The 14338-nt window shown below is 41.0% G+C and overlaps 2 protein-coding genes across 3 annotated transcripts; one reads left to right on the plus strand and one right to left on the minus strand.

Annotated features, from left to right (window-relative positions):
* Positions 1 to 4191: 4191 nt before the first annotated feature.
* On the minus strand, positions 4192 to 7538 carry snrpa (small nuclear ribonucleoprotein polypeptide A). The gene is made up of 7 exons (XM_032546195.1): positions 7410 to 7538; positions 7106 to 7200; positions 6837 to 7009; positions 5784 to 5945; positions 5540 to 5704; positions 5369 to 5457; positions 4192 to 4698 (listed from the first exon to the last, which is right to left on the minus strand). Exons 2-7 carry the CDS (start codon positions 7176 to 7178, stop codon positions 4539 to 4541), a joined length of 822 nt encoding a protein of 273 aa, XP_032402086.1. The 5' UTR covers positions 7179 to 7200; positions 7410 to 7538; the 3' UTR covers positions 4192 to 4538.
* Positions 7539 to 9014: 1476 nt separating this feature from the next.
* On the plus strand, positions 9015 to 14333 carry actmap (actin maturation protease). Of its 2 annotated transcripts, XM_032590764.1 has the most exons (7): positions 9015 to 9237; positions 9313 to 9488; positions 11096 to 11164; positions 11339 to 11463; positions 12177 to 12306; positions 12375 to 12445; positions 13395 to 14333. In XM_032590764.1, exons 2-7 carry the CDS (start codon positions 9328 to 9330, stop codon positions 13736 to 13738), a joined length of 900 nt encoding a protein of 299 aa, XP_032446655.1. In that variant the 5' UTR covers positions 9015 to 9237; positions 9313 to 9327; the 3' UTR covers positions 13739 to 14333. The 2 variants fall into 2 exon arrangements, with proteins under 2 accessions (XP_032446655.1, XP_032446656.1); XM_032590765.1 differs by lacking the exon at positions 11096 to 11164.
* The last annotated feature ends 5 nt before the right edge of the window (positions 14334 to 14338 follow it).

Here is a 14338-nt window from a genome sequence, read left to right on the forward strand (position 1 = left end):
TTTGTGGACTCTGGAAGGGGCAGAGTCAGTGTGGGAAACAATGAGAGAGAGAGAGAGAGAGAGGCAAAGGGTGTGTCCTGAGGCAGGGAATATCCTTGTTTCAGACGGGATGGTCTCCAGAGCGCTCTGCTGCGCTCTCCTCGTTGCCCCGCAGCCCACTTTACTCTTTTTGTCACATTTACACGTGGGATTACGGGCGATTCGCTTCACGGATCTACTTGAGTTTCCCCTCCACCTTTGGCGACACCTCCCTGGTTTCTGTCCTCCAGTTTCCCCTCCTCGGCTCCGCCGGGCCAATTAACTGCTGTCGCAGCAGCTCTCTCTGAGAGAGGAGACCTTCAAACTGAACCCACTTTATAGGCAAAGGGACTCTTCCGCTGATCTAATAAAAAATTGTTAACAGAATAGAGGAAAACATGCATTACATGAGGAGGATCGGGTTGTCAGCCCAGTGTGGCATGACCAAGGGGGCGTCACAGTCCACTTAAATATTTCACAAAACCCGTTAAGATGTGATTAACACTTCTTTTTGCTCTGTCCACGTTTTGTCAAGTTACTGATCAACGAGGAAGTAAAAGACAGCTCCAGTCTGTCGTTTTTTAGTTGTGCCACTTGTCCAACATTCCTGACTCAAATGGCTTCACACCTCTTCTTCTCTATATATGCATGTTCTCCAGAGTTCTGCTAATGACCTGATTATTTGATTCAGGTGTATTGCAGCAGATGCAAGGCGAGTTTAATACTCGTGGCCTTGTATTATGCCACGTAAGGGAGTCCTGACGTATTGAGGAGAGTCGGATCAAGGAAGCGACACAGTGATGAGGTACGGTTGGTGCAACCAGCCAATAGCAGAATTTAAAAGTCAAACAGGAACCAGAACCCATTTCTGATGAGAAGGCTATGAAAATCAAATAAATCTGATGCACTTCCTCAGTGAACAACAGGGTCGCTACGCCGAGCTCAACGCCGCAGCGATGAGCTGTTGCTGAAGAAAGCAGGTGCCTTGCTGAAGTTGTTAGAAAGCAGAGTGAGCAAACCCCGGTACTTTATTGAAATGGGGATGTGATTCGATATTCCTATTCCTTCCTTCCTTCCATCCATCCATCTATTGTCTCACACGCTTATCCCTAGTGAGGTTAAGAGGGGTGCTGGTGCCTATCTCCAGGGGTCAACAGACCAGAGGCGGGGTACACCGTGGACAGTTTGTGCAAATAATTTAATTTGTTTCAAGGAGTCTGGACTGATTATCTATGATTCCATCCATCCATCCATCCAAACTCCCAAAGCGAGCCGCTGCCCCAGACCTTGCCAGAGCTCTCCCCAGTGACTGAGCTGCTCATCGTCTCTAACGGTCAGCCACCCTACAAAGGCGGCTAACTTTGACTCCTTGTGACCAGAATCTTATGACCCATACTTCAGAACCACAGAGTGACGTTAGAAATGTAGACAGATCATTAGCATCCCCATTTGGTTCAGCTCTTTCTCCACCAGGAGACACAGAAGCATTGTGTCCACAGAACCCAACGCATACACTCTATCCTACTGCACGTCTTGAGAGACAAGAAGGTGCTTGAGGTGAAGACTCACCTGTAGCTCAGAGGAAGCAATAAATCTTTTTCACTCAAAGACTTTAGTTTTTGGAAACATCTCCTGTGGTCCCATGAAGCAAAGTATCGGCGTTGGCAGAATCGTGTTGACTTGTTGTTTTGCTGTTGGGAGAGATCAGTGAACTTTCCAAAAGAACATTATGTGGAAATTATGTTGTGACTCATCTCAAGATGTCAATCAGGGAGAAAAAGCTTGAGAACTAAACTCGGACAAGAGTATTTTAGAAGTGGTTACAGATGAGACAGCTGATATCGGTTCCTCTTATGAGCTGGACACAAAAATGTTGTTTTTCACAGAGTGGGTTTGCTTTGGGTGTGTGCAGTACACAGCGACTCCATGGACAGAAAGACTCCACCTGCAGCCTGCTTCCCTCTGCTCACACATGGACACTGGTGATTAAACTTGTTCCGACAGCTGCAGCTGCATCCTGCTGTTCGCATGCAGCTGCTGAACGGAGCCGCCGGGCTCCCCTATAACCGGCTGAGCGCATAAATATAAAAGGGAGTTGTGGAGTGTGAAGGCATCTTTTGAACATTGGCACCCGTCACATGGCATATTTTCCACATCTGACCTCCAGTGTTTGCGTCCTGTTGGATTCAAGACCTCCACACAATGTTCCTTCTTCATCGGAGGGCCATCTAATGAGATTCTGGCTCCCTCGTCCCCCCTCCTCCTCCTCCTCCATCTTAAGGTCTATCACGGGGCTGTTGCCTCGAGAAGCTTCCCTGACAACCGCTGGCGTTTCCGCAGCTTGGCGCTCTGCGGTGACCCCGGGAGCACAACAGAGGCCTCTTGAGCAGAGCCTTGATTTGCATACGAGAAGCAGTGACATGCAGGCATGAGCTGAATAAGTAAAACACATTCCTGATTTTAGTTGTTGTTTTTTACAGGTTCTAGTTAATGTGCGTGTCTCACCTGAGCGAAAATGATCACCAAAATATGTAGACTTTGTGATATAAATTTGAACGTTTTAAGTATGCAACTGGCGCCATCTTGTGGCCACTGGAAGATTTCAAGGGATGAACGGTTTGGACTTCTTGATGGCAAGAAGGATGACTGGTCTGTTTTCAGTAAATACTCACAGTTCTCAATTATCTACATTGTTTATGTTTAGTTTAAGGAATTCAAAAACTAATTCCAGTTCACCACAGGTGAACTGGTTACATAAATTAACTCCCTTAAGAAAATAACTAAGACAATTTCTGATACGTTTTCTTGAAGTGAAGTTTGACCTTTGACATCTACACACTTCAGTCTTATCAATAGAGCACGTAACTCTAACATCTCCTTGCCCAACATGCATTTCTCTCTGTATGAGAAAATCCAGAGGGAAAATATCCGCATATCAGAATGTCTGAGAGGCACAAATTGAAGTTTTTGGGGTGGTCTAGTTAAAGTCCTGCCCAGTTAAGACGTTGTGGTGTCACCTCGAACAGGATGTTGATTCTCTTAAAGTCCTCCTATGTGGTTGAAAGAGCTGATGTAAATGACTCGTTACTTGATTTTTGCAAACTGCTACCAAATGTGGCACAACCAAGTTTAGGGGGGGCAATTACTGTTGCCCCCGAAACTGCCTCCCTTCACAGAGGCCCAGTTTAGTTTTGATTGAGTTATGTCCTTGATAATTGAAATAATCTTTTAATAGCACTTTCTGGATCAAAACTCATCTGACGATCCAGAAAGTGTGACCAGAAAACGCGAAATCAGAAGAAACCAATAAAGAGGCGGAGTTTGTTTCGCTCTTTACTGAACAAAACTCACCGTTCCACAGTGACCAGTGGGAACCTCTAATGTTCTGACTTTTGCTAAGCTAACCTGAAAACCGACTGCGTTTCAGCGTCACGCAACAAGCAGCTTTAACTCCCTCAGAAAGATTTTTCTTCTGCTGAGTGGGCAGCCATGTTTCCAGGACCAAACCACACACACACACACAGCTCCCTGGTGGCTAAGGTCAGCGGTTTCTCAAGGCAAAATAAGAGAGTGTGGAAAGACTTGGGGAAACAGCAGAAGAATGTGAATTTTTGTGTGTGCTTTGTCGGTCTGACCTGCAGACAATTACCCAGGGCACAGCTTCCACAACAGGGAGGCCCTGTGTGTGTGCAGAGCAAAGAGCGAATTTATGCTTTTCAGGCCCAATTCACACGTCACTCCTGCCTGAAGCTCATGAATCCGGCTTTTGAGAGGAAGAGAAGGTCTTTACTGGTTTGTAATTACACTGCAAGGCTGAGAGGATGGCCTCTAAATCAGGGAAATGAACTAAAGGCGTTCTGTAATCATTATCTTTTTACGCGATCATCGATGTTTCCCTCAATGTAATAACTTTTTTAAAAATGCACTCTGAAGCTGAAGGTAGGTCTTTCATGAGTTTTCCTCAAGAAATACCATAAATGACTTTCGTTTTTACTGAGATTTCACAGCTCATTTTCCTAAAAAGTTGAATATGAATTAGATCTTAGGAAAGCGACTCGATAAAGGTCACAGCGAATCAGAAATACATAAACATCAATGAATGAGGGGCGAGCGCTGAAGCAGAAATCAGTCAAAAACAAACTTGTTCTGAAAGATTCACACAGACAATAAGCGTTACATAAAGTCACCTCTTTTAATAAAAAAAGAAAAAGCTCCAGGTACAATGTCTGGTCGCCCAGACTCTGGGTGCAATGCTTTAACAGTTTATAAAAACAAATGTCAAGTTGTGGATTTAACAGCAGAGTAAATCTGTAATCAAAATTCACAGCTTTGATTGTGTCGTCTATCAACGAGTGTTTTCTGCCTAGGAAGTGTTAAAACCCAGCAGCTTGACATTTTAATGTATACTTACATGGCAATCCTCGAAGAGGGGAAAGTACCACTGCCCGCAAATCAGCAACATTCTTATAAAAAGATAAAAAGAGCTGAGAGCATTTGAACCCAGGGCCTGCAGGGAGGGGTCACTTCTTAGCAAAGGAGATCTTCATGGCGTTCGTCTGTGTGATCTTGAAGCCCTGCAGGGCATCTCGCGCCGCGCCGGCCTGGACTTCGTTTTCAAACTCCACGAAGGCGATGTCGTGGCGACCGGGAACCAATCGCACCTCTTTGAAGCCGGGGAACCTGAAGAAACACAAGCAGTCAGGTTCTGCTTTCGTGGAGACAAACTTTTAAACATGAATAAATACCAGAGAGGCAGCAATGTAAAAAAAAAAAAAAAAAAAAAGTGTAGATGGGTTATCAGTGACAATGTGTCTGCTAGATAAGTGCAGATCTATTCAGTCTAATTCTACGCTGAATGCTGAGCGACTTCATTCTTTATTATTTACTTGACATTAAACACAGAATTCCTAATTGCTCTTTCTGAACCATTTGAAAGGTTTGTTGCAGTTTATTTTCACATGTTTGACCAAGTTAGTAAACCTTTTGTATTTATCAGTTTATTATTTATTGTACATTGGCTGTTATACTCCTAACTACACTGGCTGAACAAAATTAAAGTTGTTTTTACACACTGGACCAAGCTTCTGAAGCTATTGGTGTAATTCTGTACTGGTGCAGATTTATCAAATAAATGTGTAATTCAGGGCATTTATGACTTTGTCTCATAAAAGAAACTATTTAAGTCAATTCTGCTGTTTTTCTGTATGAGAATAAGCTGAAAGTAGTGAAGCCGATTCTCATACAGCTCTGATTTATTTTGGGAAAATACCAAATCCATTTAGAAATTGCACAACACAAAAAACAAAATACAAACTAAATAACTAAATAAATAAACAGAGCTGGTACTCACTGGTTGAACAGCATGGAGAGCATGAGCTCGTTCGTCTCCTCTGGCAGGTTTGTGAGGAAGAGGATGTGATTGGGGGGATTTTCTGAAACCTGCGAGAAAAGATCATCATTTCAACTCTACCCGTCAATGAGAGTAAGACGGCTTTAACTGAGGAACACTCGGAAACACTACCTGCTGGGGCATCTGTCCAGGCATCATCTGACCAGGAGCAAGGGCCCCTGGGGGCATCTGGCCGGGGGCCATTCCAGGTGGGGGCATCATGCCGGGAGGGGGCATGTACGGCGGCTGACCTGGAATGTGCATCATCCGTGGAGCCTGGCTCATAGGAGGCATTCCCTACAGACGGCAATCAGTTTAAAATGCATCCTCTCTGTTTCTGCATCGGCAGATGCGTATAAATCAGAGCTCCACTCACCGGCATGGCTGCAGGGACTCCAGCCACCATGGCTGCTGCTGCTTTCTTACTTACGCCCGGTTCAGGCTTGGGCTTCTTCTTCTCCTTTTTACGGTCTCGTTCCACATAGGTCCCCTTCATCTTCGCTATGATGTCGGAGTCTGTCTTGGAGTACTGGATGCGCTGCAAAAGATATGAACATTAGTTGCTTAAAACAGACGACAGACACAGCACAAAGTTTTTTTAGTTCGACTAATTCGGGGTTTCAGGCTCTTCGGTTGAAGTTATGGTGCTCACACAATTGGGGCCGGAGAAGTCTCATGTCACGCTCCTCCCAACAAACAAAAACTGAAGAAGTGAACAAAGTCTTTACATCTGAATAAACTTTTAATCATCAGATCAGGCCTAAAGTAGTCTGATCAATGAAAAAACTGATAGGAAGCAAAGTGTGTTTTTTTTTTTTGTGTCAATTATTTGAAAACATGAACCAACAGGCTTTTGTTCGGTGTTATAGAAATTCAGTAGTCTTATCTCTGATTCGCATTCTCAAGCAACATTTAGTCCAAAAGGTTCTTTAGACTAATATCGGTTTAATATCAGGAACATTTAGCTTTTATTTTTACTTGTACTTATCCAGCAATCCAAAACAGGGATTAGAACAAACTTAGAATCCAGAAAAAAAACTACCTTAGCAACTACTTACTAAGGTATCCTACTACTAGAGGATATTTACTTATACTTATCCAGCCTGAACAGGAGTATCTAGTTCATATACTCTGGATCAACTGTGTTAGATTCTTTTTCTTCTTCTTTTGCTCTTTCCTTTGGTTTGTTATTTTGTGTGAATTTCCTTTAAATTCATGTAAAGCGCTTTGAATTGCCTTGTTGCTGAAAATGTGCTACATAAATAAAATGACCTTACCTACCTAACCTCACCTTCTCTTTACATCCCATCAGCTCACAACTAACCTGAGCAGTATTTGGTGAAAGCAATACTAAGAACTAATCTGGGTTTAAAACTCAAATAAATTAAAACAAAGATTGTTGCAGTTGTTCAGTGTCTAGTTAACCTACCATGGGTTTGTCGTAGAAGGGAAAGCCCTGCATGGACCTCAGGGCGTTGGAGGCGCTGTTGATCTCTTTAAATATAACAAAGGCCTGGCCCTTCATCTTCAAGTTCCGTGCTACCAAAATGTCCAGAATTTGGCCAAACTGCGAGAAGATGGCATAAAGCGACTTTTTCAGCTCTGCGTAGACGGGAGAAAACGAAATAGGATGTGAGTTTACATCGAATGAAATCGAGTTGTGGTATACGAGATGCATAGGTTGTATAGAAAACTCACCATCTTTCTTGATTTTCTCATTCAGGTTGTTGATGTAGATGGTGTGATTGGGACGAACCTCCGGAGTGGTCATCTTAAAGTCTATTTAAGATCACCTGGAACAAAACACAACAGCTTTAAGCAATCTGAAGCGCGACAAAGAACTGAGGCTAACGACGGTTAGCAAACAGCCATTCAGCGCGTACAGCCTGTTAGCTGTACATGCTAGGTCAACAGTTTCAGCAGAATAAATCAAACTAAATGAAGCAGTTACTTTCTGAGGTTTTTTTAAACGCATACCGAAGAAACATAAGTCTATAAATACCTTGGATGGAGACTTAACAATCCCCTAAATGTGGTGAAGCCGTTAATCTAAATGTAGCCGAACTACTCCCCTCGATATGATGAATGAAAGCCCCGGTTTTCTCAAATCACGTTTGTCTTCTCGCGGGAACAATGAAAAATAATTCTTCTTCTGTGTCATTTTTCAGAGGTTGGAAAACAAAAATGTGGGGCGCTACCGCCATCAACTGGCTTGGAGTGTGAACCAGAATGTCGCTCATACCAAATAAGCGAAATAAAATAAAATAAAATAAAATAAAATAAAATAAAATAAAATAAAATAAAATAAAATAAAATAAAATAAAATAAAATAAAATAAAATAAAATAAAATAAAATACTCATGTCCTAATATAAATGTGTTAGTTTTTAAAACCGAAATAAAATAATAGAACTTACACATCTGGAATTTCTTTGCAATAAACTCTTTATGTGAAGCTCCATGTTGTTTAATTTTTTTCCCAGGTTTTGAATCAGTTATCTTCCCTATTTCTGATCATTTAGACAATGCAACGGAACATCTTCCATGGTTCCCCCTGCGTACACTGAAAGTCCATTATTGAGCCCTATCTCCTTCATGTGAAATTCTGGAAGAATTAAAGCCACACCAAATTGATTGCCTGTATTTCTTATGCATCTGTATACATTTTTACATAACCATAAAACTGATTAATACTGTACAATATGATCATTTAAATTAAATTCCTTACCTTCTCCTGTGTAAGAAAGTGAAAGCTTGTTTTACATTTGGAATAATCTACTACAGGTAATGGTACTGTCGGTCTAATATTAACTATTTGGATTTCTGTTGCTGTTTAACAAGATTTAATAATGTCATGTTTGGGAAGAAAAAAAATGTGACATTATTTTCTGACAAAGGTATCAATGGCATTTTTGAAGAGTATTCTTAGTTGATATATTTTTTAAAGGCTTGATTTTTGTATTAGGATTGGACTACAAAGCATGGACACGCCTGCATTTCCACCTGAAACTGTTTCATTGTTGTACTCCACAGACTGAAACCAGCCACCTCAGCGGTAGTTTCTTTCCCCAGGCAGTTTCTCCGAGGAACACAATGAACACATGAAGTCATCAGCAACTCTAACGTGAAGTAAATTAATACTGCACTGTCACGCAACAATCATTTCTTTCTGTTTGCAAGCACATATCAATTTTGTATAGATTCTTATTTGATTTCCACATTAAGCTTAATATTTATACTTTATATCTTGGCCAATAAATCTGATTCTGAAATGCTTAATGTTTTTGTTGTTCAAGCTCACAATGAATCTAAAATTGTAGGCGCAATCTGACATTCAAACAACAAAAAAGCATAATTCAATCTAACTTTGTAACTCATATTCTTCTCTGATTTTTTTTCTCTATTTTTAGTTGACCTTTTTCATAGACTGTTGTGATATGTCCGTAATAAACGCGACAATGTAAATACAGTCCTTAAAAATATTTTCTGGACCACAAAATGCAGATAGACATGATACACCTTTTGGAGAACATTTTCGGTCCAGTTGGTGGCGGTAATGCACCAAAACGTTGCTTGTTTACCGCATTTAAGCAAGTAGAAGAAGAAAAAAGAGCAATTTCTGCTAAATATGGGCATGAAACCGGTGAGCGTCAGCTCAAGTTGACAGTCTGTGAAGTTAGTGTCAAACCAGCTTATATATCGTTGTAGAATAACATTTCCGGTGTTATTTTTGCGCACATTAATTTTAGAGTCGATATTAAAATTTCTGTGCTGCCATGAACGCAGCAAAACAGCGAGTCAGACACCAGTGAGCAGGAGCAGAGGCGGCAGGTTTGTGTTATCATTGCTCTCTCTGAAATTATGCAAAATATGCTAACAGAGCCTTTTTTCTCTCTCTCTGTTAAGGCGGAGGAGCTGAAGATGTCTCCCCCTCCAGCTCCGGGTCCTCCACCTCCTGCTCCGTGTCCTCCACCTCCTGCAGCGGAGAAGAAGAAGCTGTACCAGACCATAGCCAGCAGCAGGCGTCCTGTGGAGGGGGATCACACTGAGGCTTGCCTGCTCCTCAGACAGAGGGAGAGCTGGTGAGATTTGGCATAAGAATAAATAAATCCCTTCTGATGTCCTAATCTGAAAAAGTGAAAAACGATCATAATAAATGGACTTGTGTCATGAAATCAAGATAGCTGGTTTCATGTCGCCAAACATCTTGTGATAATTTCACTCACTGACAAAAATAGTGACGAACACAAAGTCTTGAGTTTTACTTGGGTCACATATTGTGTATGTGTGTGTGAGAACAGGCCACCACATTGCCTGGCCAGGGCAATCAGATTTGCAATCAGGGCAAATCTGATTGCCCTGTAAATCTGCGTCCAACATGTGACAGATTATTAAACTCTGTCGAGTGATAACAAGGACATCTGCTTCGCCTGGTGTCCTTTAATCTCTGTTTCTGCCTGACTGTTGGATGCTCCTGCAACACTAAAATCTCACCTGAAATACACTTTGTCAAAGTATTCATACCCTTTCCCTCTTTCTGTCAAATGGCAACTACAGTGTTTCAGTATTTTGTCTGGAGTTTGTGGTAATTTAGTACAAACTGAATTTGTTTGGCAATAGCACAGAGGAGAACAGCATTAATATAGTCAGGATAAAAACAAAAGTCTTTTTCACAATATTCTAATTTTTTGAGTTACAGAATTTTGGGTTTCCATTATCTGTTAGCCATAAAGATAAACATTACAAGAAACAAAGTCTTGGGATATGTCACTCTGTGTTTTCTATTCTATATAAGTTTAACTTTCTGAAATGACTGGCAGGAAATATTTGAATTTTATGCAATATTTCTTTTATTGTTTTTATTTTTGTAATATACCTGTAAATTTCAATCTAACAAGAGACATGGCAACAAAACAAAAATAAATGAGAACAAGTACAAGGTACAACAAATAAGAAAGAAGAAATGCAATAGACAGAAAAAAGAATTGCATAAATGTGAAGTGGAAGGAAAACATTTTATGGTTTGCAACATTTTTATAAATGAAAATCTGAAATGTGTGACATGCATTTATGTTTAGCCCTCTTTAGTCTGATACTTCTGCATGAAATCCAACCAAGTTGTAGCCCTCCAGCCAAGCTAACACGGCTAACACTGACCGTGTTTATCAGAGAAGCAGTCAGTAGGACAGTACCAACTTTGCAGGAGCTCCAGAGATCCAAAGCTCAGGAAGGGAGAACCTGGTGACGTGAAAACAAGTAGTTGTGTACTGTACTAATCTGGCTTTTCAAAGATGATGATTGTTATTTTTACTGAAGAACATGCAGTCTCTGGCGTTTACAGAATCCATTGGAGCTTTCTACTTTGATCCAGTCACTGAGCTTGAAAATCAGTACCTGATCTGCTTAATTAAAGGGGAAAGAAATGTTGCGTCACTGACTATAATATGATCACGAAGCAACACTAATCTAATCTGTAGCTGTTAAAGGAGTTTATTTACGGCGCGTTTGCACAAAGCCAAGTTTTAGACTGTTTATGCACAAAAATGCAAGTTTAGCTCTTGTACATTTGAACTGACCTTTAAATATTTTGGAACAAAAAGTCATTTTGAACTAGACTGTAAAAAAATAACGTCAAAGTTGTTCTCAGGAAGTCATTTTCTTTTATTTGATGCAATGTTTCATTGGTTAGTTTCAGGCAGGACCTGCAGTGGTTACTAGTAAACAAGTACGTGCCTTCCCTCATCCAAGACGGCCCACAGTAAGTCCCTGAACCGAACGCTCTGAAACCTTCGTCTTAACGAGAAACCAGTGATGGAGCGTGTGTAGATCTGTCACTAAACACAAACGGAGTATTTTTTGTTTCCCTACAATGAGTGGTTTTAGATGCGAGTCCTAAAACGTGACCCGTTCACAGCAAATATTGATACTTCAGGTGTGGCTTGGTGGCCCTGTGGATGGCTGCCCACCTGCGACAGCCGCAGCTGAGCGTCGCCATGGAGACGGTGGTTCAGACAGCAGTGAGGAGGGGCTGCACCGCCCAGGGGGAAATGTTTTCAGGTAACCTCAGTGTGTAAGACCACTTGTTGCTGGAGCATTTTAAAGTTATTTTATTTGATAAAGTTTTGTATTCATTCATATTTAGCTGTGCCTTTATAACCACTGCTGCTTTGATCAAATTCACATTGATGCTGTTGTATGTAGTTATTCCCATTTCAAATAATATCCCTGCTGCACTCTGTTGCTGCTTTCTATGCACTAAAATACATACAGTATATTGTACCTTTTCTTTGTTTTGTTTTTTTCAAAATACCCCTGCCCCTTTCTTTGGATCCGAGTAAGCTATTTTGAATACAGCATTATGTCGTCTTTGTTGGAAATTTGCACTTCTTGTATAGTTTCTTATTTTCTTATTTTTTCTGTTTATCTGTAACTGGCATCTGGTTTAACTGAGTTCCCCCACGGTGGGACAGTAAAGGATATTTCTATTCTATTCCAGCTGTAGAAGCAGCAAAAATATCAACAAATAAATGTAATAAGCTCCAGATTAGTAGAAAATAAACCTTAGATTGTGTTCCACTTAACTTGGAAATAAGATGCAACAAGGAGATTGAATACTTTTTCATTGCCCGGAATAGAGAGAATATACTTTGCTCCAAGAAATCAGTTATAATGTAAAATGTTGCCGTTTTGTTTCCGTTTTACAAGATTCTGAACCCGGTGTTGTGATGTGTTGTTGCCGTTTGTTCTTGCTGAGCTTTCTGTATTTCCAGCGTGTAACATGGCCCTGCTGGCAGAGGAGCTCTGTGTCTGTAAGGCTGAACTGCTGTCGGGAGGTCTGAGTGGCAGAAACTCGGCAGCCATCGTCGAACACCTGTGGAGCGGACAACCTGTTCTCATCCCGTATCCTGCTGCCAAATGACGGCAAATATTTTTACCTGCAACGTGCAGCTCCTTGACGGTATGCGCAGGTATGATGAGGACTTCAACCATGAGCCATGCCAGCGTCAGGGTTACAGGGCGCACTGGGCCGTTGCTTCAGGTAAGACCTTGTTGTTGGGCAGATGATTTAAAAAAAAAAAAAAAAAAAGCAAATGTCACTGAAAAGTTTGTCTCCATTTTTCATTAAGTGGATTTGGTTTAATTCCTGACTCACATCAGATCTTAACTTTAGGAGCGTTTATTGCAGGGCGTGAAGATATGTGGCCCATTTTAGCTTTTGTACAGTTTAATAAACACATAATTCAAAATAAAAATGACTTTCTGCATTAAATATTGTATTTGTTGACATCTTATAGAAAAAAACAAACAACTAAACTAGATACAAGCAATTTCACACAGTTTTATGACAAGATGCTTTTACATCCCTGGAGGTTCGTCATATTAAAACTGAAAACTTCAGTATTTTTTTTATTTCTTTACTGGGATTTTCTTTGTTAGGCTGTTTCTATTCTAAATCAGACTAAAGTTAAATGCATATGTGACAAAAAACAACAAAAAACTAATTTGACAATAAAAAGAAATTCCTACAGTAAAATGTGACAGTGACAGCATCATACTGAGAAGTTGCTTTTCTTCGGTAGCATAGGCAAGCTGGTCGGTGCTGATAGGAAGATGGATGGAGCTAATGCTGCATTCCAGTTGCACTCCAAACTGGGAAATTTTGACTTCCCAGTCGGAAAAATCAACTTGGAACACCACCTAAAGTCGGATTTGACACTGGGAGCAACTCAGCAAGATGTGGTGGAAACATGTTTGAGTGCGTCTAAAATCAGTGTTACAATCAGTATTGCACGTGCATCAATAAACTGAACAAATAAAAAGTGTTTTTCAAACTTACGGAAGTTTGAAATGATTGTAAGAGATGCTGTGAACAATGTGTGAGCGTCGCCATGTTGGAATTAAGTTTCATTTCGGTCTTTAAACTACCCTTTACCTTAATGAATCTTTGCTCTCCTGAACCATAAACGTAAATTACCCATTGATCGCAGGTGTGCTCCTCGGTTTGAACCAGGGGAGCGTAAACAACGAGTACGCTCAACCAGATCCCTCTCTGCCCTGGCTCTACGTCGCCAAAGGCGGCCATCTTCCTTGTCCCATCACCAGCACGAGCGCCACTGAGGTTTACATCCTCGCCAAGCAGGGCAAGAGCCTGCGCTACCAGCTGTGGAGTCTGGACAGCGTTGCCCAGAGCAACGGGCAGCTGAGGATGATGGACCCTCTTCGAGCCAACGATGGGAGCCAGTATGTGGTTCCGGAAGGAGGAGTGGAGGCCGGGCTCGCGGGACAGGCAGTTTTACTCCACACGAGGACTCGGCAGCAGGAACCACAGTGACGTTGCTCAAAAACTACGGTTTCATCTGTTGCCACATCCTCCTGACGGTCGCTACGCAACGTTAGTATGTCTACCAGAAGATTTTGTCTAATCGAGAGCGAAAAGTGTCACAATCATTTTATAAATGTTTAGACAAGTGATAATGAAAATTGTAGACATGATATATCTAAAAATATTTTGATGGTCTGAATAGCTTAATATTTCAGTTTGTACGACTGCAGTCCATTGTGAAACATTTTGAACTGACTTTCCCATCAAACAAACCTTAAAGTGATTGGTTAACCTTCACAGCAGCTTTAGCGTCGACCAATCACCTTGTCTGTAACAGTGTTAGACCCACCCACTGAATAATCAATTAAGCATATACAACTTTAATCAATACTTCTACATTTAAAATATGTTTGTTATTGACTTGCATATTGCATTCACAATTTTATTTAAATCATTTTATTTTGCTAATGAACTGTGGCACTTTTGGTCCTTGATTTTGTCTTTCATTTTTCTAACCTGGTTCAGTTTCTCCACTAACTGAACAAAACGATGAGATTTTACAGTATTTATATTTGAGCAATTTAAAATAAAATGCCTTCTCGTATTTTT

This window comes from Xiphophorus hellerii, chromosome 18 (genome assembly GCF_003331165.1).
Source record: "Xiphophorus hellerii strain 12219 chromosome 18, Xiphophorus_hellerii-4.1, whole genome shotgun sequence".
Classification (NCBI taxonomy): Eukaryota; Metazoa; Chordata; class Actinopteri; order Cyprinodontiformes; family Poeciliidae; genus Xiphophorus; species Xiphophorus hellerii.